General features: G+C 47.8%; 1 protein-coding gene across 1 annotated transcript in view; it reads left to right on the top strand.

The window, feature by feature from the left end:
• Nucleotides 1-557: 557 nt before the first annotated feature.
• The window catches only part of tyn (trynity), a 52,028-nt gene continuing 42,274 nt past the window's right edge, over nt 558-10,311 (top strand). Inside the window, exons 1-4 of the mRNA XM_075694678.1 lie at nt 558-621; nt 4,427-4,696; nt 4,829-5,095; nt 8,263-8,375. Coding sequence (XP_075550793.1) covers nt 558-621; nt 4,427-4,696; nt 4,829-5,095; nt 8,263-8,375 — 714 coding nt within the window. The remainder of the gene's footprint in view (nt 622-4,426; nt 4,697-4,828; nt 5,096-8,262; nt 8,376-10,311) is intronic.

Below are 10,311 nucleotides of genomic sequence, written 5' to 3'. Positions count from 1 at the left end.
ACACCGTTATCAATATACCAATAACGTGTCAGTATAGGACTCTTGCAAAGCCCTCATACAGTGTAACAATTTCACGTAATATGTTAATTCGTTAAAACAAGTTTGTGCGCTTCAAATGCTCTGGCGGGCGCATTTTACAGAACTGCGCATTTGGTGCAGAGTTGAGGATTTGTAAGCTTTGTGCCTATACGTTTTTCAATTCACCGATGTTCTGCAATTTTTGTAAAAACTTTGAAGCCTTAAATGAAAATTATGTTTCCTGCAGTCACTAGAATTTCTCTATGAAATGCGACAAATGTCCCTCAAACTGGTACAGTGGTTGTCCCATCAAAACATTTCTGTGTTCAACAGGTATTTGAATTGGGAAATCACAGCTGGCCCCGAGCGAAAGCTTCCTCTTAAGAGAAAGATCGCGAAATATGAAAAAAAAAAGGTTATACCGGGCTCCCCGCCGGCTCGCCGCAGCCGTAGGGCTCTCAAACACGCTGCGCAGAAACTAAGTGCACTCCACGCCTGACACAGCGGTTCTATCGCTTTGACAGGACGTCCATCTTGGCATGGCCGCAAAATTCCTGCTGGCGACAAGCCGCGCATCTGAGCGCCCGGCAGTCTGTGACAGCGGTAAGCAGGCTGCCAAAGTCAGGTTATGAAGGATCGCATGCGCGCGCAATGGATTTTCCGCGTAAGGCCGACACAAACATGCCTTGGCATAAATGTAGCAGCCGCCTCGATGAAATTGAACAGGTCATACTGTATGAACGAAATGGTTCATTACGCAGGTGGAATTAGTCCGTTCGCCGTGCGTTTGAGAACTGCACTGCGGCTGCGTTAAACAACTGTCCCCCCCCCCAAAAAAAAAAAAGAAAACAGGAAGAAATGAAAACAAAAGAGTGAAGGTTACATAATGCGAAGGAAAAAAAAAATAAGATGCTGTTCTTTAGAACACTGTAATGCTGAGAACTGTAATATGTTGAACTTTTGAATACTGAATTTGCACTGTAATGTTGAGAGGTCAAGGGGCAAAGGTTGCGCTTGTTGTTTCTCGGTCAACTTAATGCAAGCGAAAAAATACATATGACAAAGCAGCTGTTATATAGTACGACCTAGTGTGCTGTCTCAACTTGTAGAAGTGGTTGACTGGCTGTGTTAGAGACGGAACGCGCACTCGCAGCTCTTACGGGGCAGAACTTATGCGATTGATCACGGCATCTAACCGATCACTCTTCAGCAATCATCACTGGCGATTTCTTTTCACGTTGACGTTTAAGCATAAAATGGTGAAAATCCCGAAGGCAGCAGACCTTGTTTGAATCGCTCGCGAAAAGATCCCGGATAAAAGAATGAAATGAAGGGAGGGTGTTTGAAGTGCGAAAAATCGAAAGAGAATCGGATCGCGGGAAAAGCGTCCGACGCGTCTGGATTACAGTCATCCGGTGACACTGAGCTCAACTACCGCGTTCTGCATGGTGAGCTATATCGATCAGGCTAACCGGCCGCCGCCGACACGAAGCTTCGCCAATGGAAAGGGGTGGAGTACTGGTGCTGACCCTGACAGGCGCGTGGCGTCGCCTGCTGACCCTTAAGGCCCCCTCCCCCGCCGACCTTGCCTCGCCAGCCACGACCGGCGGCCGCCGCCGCCGCGCCGCGCCGCCGGCGCCCATTGTTTCCGGCTGGCTCCGTTTCCCTCCTCGTTCCATGTCCATTCACACGACCGCGGTGCCGGCACGGGGGATACGCCGTTCTCTCAGCACTGGGTGTGTGGGCCACCCGGAACTTTCTCAGGCCTGTCGGCGTCATTAGCGCTTTCGGAGAGCACGGGCGTTGAAATGCTCATTACGAGCAGCGGCGCTCCACACCAGGCCGTGCGCTGCGCATCTGTCGGGACCGCCGAGATGTGCTGCTGCCCGATGAGCGCGCGCTGTCACCGCGCGGTGATATACGCGCAGGAGGAAACGAGGGAATAAATTGGCGGCGTTGAAGGGGGAGAAACACGTGTTCTCTGGTGAGACGAAGGCGGAGGGGAACGTCCACTCTCGTATTTAACGTCCAGCGCAGGACCAGACTGTGGCACCGCGCGGCAAATGGGCGAAACGCAAAATGCAACCGCAGCCTCGGAAATGGGCAGACTTGTGTTTCAAATGAACGCGTTCGCCGTAGTGTAAAGGACTTCGCCTGTCCCACTGGCGGCCACGCGAAGTGACGAAAGCTGTGACGTGCACGCGTGGTCGCACGCCCGGCGCACGAATCGCGCTCGTTTATAGCTGTAAACCAGGGTACGTGCTTCGGGCATGTGCCTTATTGCTCAGCTGGGACCCGTGTCCGCGAGAAGGTTCTTACGCTAAAGCTGGTCGTAAGGTTCCATCCAATCATGACGTTGGACATATTATTAGCGAAGGCGGCCGGCACTTGTGACCGAAACGCTTCCTGAATTCGGCCGCAGTTTTGGACAGGCCATCAGTGTAGATATTTCGCCTTGTTGGTGTAACATTTTGAAGTTTTCTTATAGCGCGAAAGAAAAAAAAAAAGCACGAGGACGCAGAAGAGAAAAACAGACGCACAGGTTGTTGGAAGTTAGCGCCTGAATGTGTCTGTTTTTCTCTTCTTTGGAGAGGTGCAAGATTCCGAAATATACAAATCACGAGTGTCTGCCTATAATTTACGAAGGCGATGACGGTTCTCTACAAAAAGCACCCGGTCGCCGAATCGTGCGCGCGTTCTCCGTTTCCGAGTCCCGCCGACGGAGACCCACATTCGCGTTTTCCTCGTTTCGTTCGTAACTTAAGCCCCTTCTGGATATTATTTTCTTTTTTTTTTTTTTTTGCTCGCGCGGTGCGTTTTTGTTCAGTCGTCCTGAACATCAGATGACCTGGAACGCCGTGCAGAGCGCCTTCTGCGTTCAACACTCGCAAAGTGTGGGAAAAAGGCTCGCCACTGAATAGAAGATATCGGAAGCTGCGCCTCGCTGGTTGGGTCTCTACCGCGCCTTTAATTATGACTTTACTTCCTCTGCCTAAATAGCTACTGACATCTTGCGTTTGTTATTAATGTCATTGCTGACTGTGGTGATGTGAAAAAAAAAAAAACTTGGTACAGGCACTGATGTTACGTGTGTATAACAAATGCCCCTGTGATCTTGAGTAGTGCCCCTTTGCAAAAAGATCATCCATGAACTGATAAATTAAAAATATATTATGGAGTTTTTTCGTACCAAAACCACGATTTGAGTATGAGGTATGCCGTAGTGGTGGACTAGAGAAATTTGGCACCTAAATCTAAGTACACGGGTGTTTTCACCTCCACAGAAATGCGGCCGCCGTGACCGGGATTCGATCCCGCGACCTCGTGCTTAGCGGCCCAACACCATAGCCACTAAGCAACTACGGCGGGTCACTGATAATCTCACATGAACTAGGGTTTGATGGTATCATAAGCCGACATCATCGTGTTTTAGGGGTTTCGTAAGCTTTATTATTGCATTTACGGCAACCTCCCTTTTCAGAGTGCACGCACTGTGAAAAAACAAGGTGGCTACGAGGCAGGACACCCATACGTTGAATTAAGTAGCTGTCAGTAGAGCTTATATTGGCCATATGCGTCGTGCCAGCGATTGTGCTTGCCGCAACTTCACATTTGCCCATCAGTGTTTACAATTTTTGCACACTTAAGTTGTTGATGTGTGTGTGCGTTTTCTTGCACTTTCTTTCCTGTGGATATTTTTTTTATACGAGCTTTTCTGTGGCTGTTCACACTATAGGTTATCCGTCTTTCTAGGGGATATGAGAAATAGCTGTTGAGCATTGCGTGTCATGGCTCTTGTGTAGGTTATTTTTCATAAAGAGAAATTGTTACACAGTCACATTGTGCCATTGCCTTCGCGATCGCTCATGTGCATTGATGGTGCGAGTGTGAACAAACTCGGAATTATGGAAACACGTATGCGAGTAGAAAATAGTTAACAACAGTAAAGGGGCATGAATTGAACCAGTAGAATATGTAAAAAGAAATGAGGAATGTGTATATTGAAAAACCTTTTGCCTGTTTTGATTGCGAGGACAATTGTATTTCTGTTTAATTTCTCGTCGTATACTCACGGATAAATCTTGACTGTAACAAGTGCTAATATAGTTTTCATGCGGTTTTCTCTCTTATACATTCTGATTGTACTTCTATGCAGTGAAGTTTGAATGTTGCATAAATACCGAACATAATTGCCCGAGCGTTTCTTTCTTCCTTCCTATGCTTGTATATCATTTTCATTTTGTTTGGTCCAGAAATTATGATGTAAAAAATATATACTGTTTAATTTTCCTTACTTTAAAAAGAATTTGTTGCTTTTAGCCAAGTTCGCTGAACAACACTAGTATCGTCATGGAGGATTCATTCATTCATTCATTCATTCATTCATTCATTCATTTGCTGATCGCAGCCAAGGTGAGCTTCGAGAAGCTGACCAACCTAGACTTCGCGGGCAGCGCGTACTACACGATCCGCAACCTGTCGCTCTACGAGTGCCAAGGCTGGTGCCGCGACGAGAAGGAGTGCGTCGCGGCCGCCTTCAGTTTCGTGCTCAACCCGCTGGCGCCTCAACAGGAGACCACCTGCCTGCTGCAGAACAGCACGCAGGCGCGCAAGCCCACCGCCAGGCCACAGCGGGCCGTCAACCTCTACTACCTCGTCAAGAACCACATACGCTCCGGTCAGTCACATTGCGCGCCCAGCAAGTAAATCCATTGTAGTGCGCAGAAGTCACGTTATAATGGGCGTAGAAGCGAGCGGCCCTCGCCCGCGCCAACAGCTTGGGTTCACGTTCTCTCGTTCGCGTGCGCAGAGAAAATCTGCGACCGGCTATGGTCGTTCGAGCGGTTCCCGAACAAGATGGTGCGCGGCCACGACACGGCGGTGCTCTTCACGGCAAGCAAGGACTCGTGCCTGGCGGCCTGCCTCAACGAGGACCGCTTCGTGTGCCGCTCGGCCGAGTTCAACTATGTAACCCTGCAGTGCCACCTGAGCGACGTGGACCGGCGGTACGCGGGCGTCCAGGAGAAGTACGGGGACGCCATCGGCGTCGACTACTTCGAGAACGCCTGCCTCGAAGGTTGCCCCCATTCTGTTTAACCTGCTATTCCCTCGGTAGCCTTGTAGCCACTTGCGATTGCGCTGCAGCTGACGGGCTTGTTGCACGTCTCATACGTTCATGCGCGCAAGCTTTTTTCCGCTAAGAACTACAGGTGCGCAACGCTTCTCTGTAGCTGGACGACCACGTTTTGGCTTGACCAGCTTTGTCAATAACCGCGAATAAAACCGAGCAAATATCAAAAGGCACACGTGGCAGAGCGTTACTGTTTGATGCTATTGAGACGGCTGTAGTATAAGCCATAACCACGGAAGGAGAGCAGTGTTTCGGAAATGCGCGGGACGCGTGTTTGCTGCTTTCCTCAACAGTTGCTTTGCTGGCTGTTCTTGCAATAACAAACTAAACTTTAAGAAAAGAAAGAATAAGAAAGGAGATATGAAAACTGGTTCCGTGGTCCGCCTCCGCCCCCAAAGCGGCAGTTGGCCCACTCATTTCATTGTTTCTGCAAACGCGTATCGACCAGAACGCGTGCGGCTGCGCCGCAGTGATTTTTAGATGTGCGGCAAAGCCCGCTGCACCTAACTTGAAAAAATGCGTGTAAAAAGGCGAGATGTCGGAAATTGATCCATAAATTATCTTTATTTGTAGCATAGATGAAAACGATAGCTTATTTAGCTTATACCGAGTGTTTCTGCGAAGAAGTTAAGCAATTTTTAATAATCTCCATGGCAGATAGCACAATTAGAGTCCGTAAGGTGGCCCCCTCGAAGAGGCGGACATTACTTGCACGAGAAATTCAAATGTCTAATAGACTAATAAAATTTCACGTAACGGATTACGTTACGGCGCACACTGCAATTTACAAATTGTAGCCCGTGAGCCTGCAAGGCACATCCACTTGAAAATAAATCTGGGGATGACATCATTTTCAATATATGCGCCATCAAACTTGCGGTAAAAGTACATGGTCGTTCCACATATTTTTTTAACAAAATGCCATTTGATGCATTGAAACACATAAGTAACTGGCCTACCAATTTATTTCTTCGCAAAGTTCTGGAAGTAATGTATCGAAGCTGGTGTAATCCTGAGAATTGGTTCCAAGTAGATCCGCCTTGTAAGCTCCCCGGCTGTAGTTCGTAAATTACAATGTGCGCGGTAATGTTATTAGTTAAACCTTAATTCGTAAATTTTAGTCAGTTATGCATTTCAATTTTACGTGCAAATAACGTCCGCCTGCTTTAGCAATCGAGCTCAACGATTAGATTTCTGCTATCAGCCACAGGGGATCATTAAACATTGGTTAGAATCTTCGCAGAAATAGCCGGTAGATTGGATAACCATGTTAAGAAAGAGAAATGTATGCAAGGAACCATTGCGCACCGCCCTTTCAATTCTAATTTTTAAAAGTAAGGCTTGTTATTGCTGCAGCAGATTTGCATTGAAGCCTGCTGCTGCGTCGATTATTAGGAAAAATTCCCATTTTATTACAACACATGGATATCTTTACAATTTTCGATGTTATTGAGGCTACTTTCAAATGACGTGCCTTGTCTCCAACTTAATTTGCTTTAAAAGAAGCGTTGTGCACACTTCAACAGAACTTCTTCTTTATGAGATATATCTGTCTTTGCTTAAAGGGCCCCTCACCAAACCCCATAGCACATTTTGATTATACGCTGGAAGTTGTCGCGTGTCCTCTACGGAGCGTTCTGCCGCAAAAACTTTTTAAGACAGCTCATTAATAGCCGAGATAGAAATTTCAGTGTCGCGAACCCATGATTTCAAGAGGCGAGCTTCACCGCAAACATGGACGTTCTCTCCTTTTGTCCTGTCTAGCCTCCGGAAGCGAAATTCCTTCCCTGCGTTCTCCCATACCGGAACTCGAGGATCGCATGACGCATTACGTCACAGGCCTCGCGTTCATTTTTTTTCTGCTCACTTTTCTTTGCGGCGCGGCTTACTTCCGCTGACGGCGTCGCGTGCGGGCTGTCGCGATTGTCTCGTTTCGCGCAGCACACTATTTCGCGCGCTGTGCACGAGAACACTTGACTAGCGGTATAAGTCTGTGCTACACGTATACTGAGGCAAACACAAGCGGATCACAGAGCTTGATCCCGCGCTGGAACACAGTAGAAAATGACATAGTTTCGGTGTCTGCGCGCGGACTGCACGACGTGGGAACAAGCAGACGGAACGGAAGTACAGCTTTCTTGCTGCGGTGCGAAGTAAAACAATAACGTGCAGACATTCGGTTTGTGTGTTATATTATTTCTCTAAGATTTAATTCGTCTATTCTAGCAACATATTACACAAATAACAGATGTTGCCTTGAATAATTCTCGAAGTCACGTGTCACCACGAGCGACGTCACAGCGCGAACGCGTGTACGTAGGCGCGCTAGCACGTGTACGTCATCCTCCGGCTTGGAGCGCGGCGGCTGTGAGGAGAAGGAAAATGGCGTTCGCTTTGAAATTTCAGATCTTTCAGCGGTGTGTAGAGATGTAATACTTTGCAGACACGATCGTTATCGCGCGTTGTATGCTCGCGCTTGTCAACTCAAAATGGCCAGACCTGGTGAGGGGCCCTTTAAGAAGGTGACCTACGTCTTATCTTGATCTTGACTTTGCTCGCACCAAGAACGTGCTTAACTAAATAGCTGCGGACTTTTTCTTCCACATCACAACTGTTGTGATGGGATGAGCAAGAGGGCGTGTGTCATTTTCTTTTTGTTTACTATATCAACACTGCCTATATCTCGATCATATTCTCCTTCATCCTCTTGTTACAAAAGTGAAGAACTGAGGCTGAACAGAGCGAATAAAGCCAGAACACAAAGAAACAAATACCATAGACAAGCGCTGAATATTAACCTACTAGCCCTCATCTCGATCTTACTAATTCAAAAGTGAAGCTTTCTTTAGGTCAGTTCCGATGTTCGCAGTTTGATTTCAGCTGGTTGAGATAATCAAATCTAAGTATACGCTAAGGATGCTCTCGTATGCACTATATTAACAGGCACGACTAGTCGACCGGGTATTCTAGCCTACAGTTTTTTTTTGTGTTCCCTAAGGAAGCCCTCTTACTTGTACACTTCGACGGAATGAAATGCCAGCTTCTGGATAGGGTGGCTAGCGTGGCTTTTCACCTGATGTACTGTGTCGTCTTTTGCGTCTTGCCTGAAACAGCGAGCGCCGTCTGTTCGGGGATGAGGACGTACGACTTCGCTCAAGTAGGAGTGTCGCAAGACGTGGTGACGCACTATGTGGATCTCAACTTCTATCCGGATAAAGAACTACTGGTGAGTAGCCTCGTGCTAGCGATTTTGAACTTGAAATATAAGAGGCTATCGGTGCCTGATAATACCACGTTTAGCGCCAAAAGAGTTCTGCAGCACTTCTCGCTTTCGCCGTCCTGGATATTTCGGCACCAACCCATCCACCTCCGCTCTCTATTTCGACAAGTATATTGCCTACGCACGAATTCAGTCCCTGTACAGCATGTGCAGCGGTTGCTAGTCGGGGCCGGTCATGAGTCACCGTGCTTTTTTTTTCTTTTCTACACAGCCTATTGTGACCTCATGGGGACGAAGATATATATAACGCAATGAGACGCAGCAGAGGGAGAATAGGAGTTTGCAGGGGCCTCGTTACGTGGGTTTTACATAGCGTCGATAATTTTGGACAAAGAAGAGCAGCGCTGTTAGCAAGCGGTCATGACGATATGTGTCGAACGTTGTGTAGTGCGCGTTTTAAGCGACCCCCCCCCCCCCCCCCCCAGTGTGCCTTACCCCCCTAAAAGAAAAGGAAAGAATATCAATGAATAGAATTTATTGATAGGAAAGACAGAGAGGTCGACCTGAGCTAGTGCGCTCTAGTCTGCTACTCGGCACTGGGGAAGAGGGAAGGGGAGTGAAAGTATTGGAATGGATGATGATGATAATAGAAGTGGTGAGTGCTTATGTACATGAGACAGTTGCCTCGCTAGAGCCGCTCGTCGAGCTTGGTGTCCTGCAGGAACTTCAACAATATTTTTGTTGCACGCCATCTGCCACAACGGCCGCATTTGTCATCCCACAACTTGGAATTACTCAACCATTTCGATTAGACCACAAATCGACATCTACGGCTGCGGAACTTGCGGGAATTCGGGAGGCTGTCCGTTTTATGAGAACGCAGACACCCCATAAATGGACAATATTGTGCGATGCCAAATCAGCGCTACAGGCGCTAAAATACTTTTTAAACAAAGGACCATACTATCTGCTCGTGCTGGAAATCGTCGAACAAGAGAACAAGAGAATCGTGAACAAGAGAGGAAAGAAAGAAGACACACCGTTTCTTTCCGACGCCGGCACCCTTCTTCTGCACCGATTGAAATGAATTTACGTGTATTAATGCGATTACCATTCTTAGCCTACTCAGCCACATTGCGTCCAATCTATCTATCTATGGCCTCTTCATGCCTCTCTTCAATTAAAAAAAATATCTAATATTTATTCTGTGCTGGACGCATTCGAACCCGCGTCACACGGCAGCCCGACGCTCTAAACAGAGAGAGAGAAGAGAGAGAGGAATGTCATAAGGGAAAGGCAGGGAGGCTAGCCAGGCTGAGCCCGGTAGGCTACCCCGTGCTGAGGAAAGGGGATTCTCGATCCGACGCTCTAGCGATGCGCCCCGAATGCCAGCGGGCTACACGGGATCAATTCTCAGCGTTAGCAAGCTCTGGCACGCCACCGGTGCAATCTCAGAGGAGGACTTCGCACGCCCGCAGCCAGACGACGCAGCATGTCCACAGAGGGAAGCGCGAGGGAGGAGTCCGCTTGCAGTGCACGGCTCATACGTGACGCGTTTTGGCGGTGGTAATACGCTGCGTCGCAACACTGCTTGAATGCTAATCGCATTCACGTCGACAATTAGCGTGAGATGAGTTCTGCGGAAGCTTTGTTTTCTGTTTTGCTTTTTTTTGCGACGTGCCAATATCCCACGCGCTGTTTTTTTTTTTTTTGTGACTAAACAAATATAGCAATAGAATATCGCTAAAGAGCAAAGTGCGCGTTCTCAAGGCCGGACATAATTATTTCATTATCCACGACTGGCAAACGTGTAGGTTGTCTGCCATCGGTTTCGGTGAACAAAGCAACGTGGTGACAGGCCACTCGTGGCGTCTACTTTCACTTCTGCTTGTTTTGATCATGGATGTCCTCCTACCATATTGTTCGATCCTGTTTCATAATT

This window comes from Dermacentor variabilis, chromosome 1, assembly GCF_050947875.1.
Source record: "Dermacentor variabilis isolate Ectoservices chromosome 1, ASM5094787v1, whole genome shotgun sequence".
NCBI classification, from domain to species: domain Eukaryota; kingdom Metazoa; phylum Arthropoda; class Arachnida; order Ixodida; family Ixodidae; genus Dermacentor; species Dermacentor variabilis.
The sequence above is the reverse complement of the archived record's forward strand: the minus strand, read 5'-3'. Positions and strand labels throughout refer to the sequence as shown.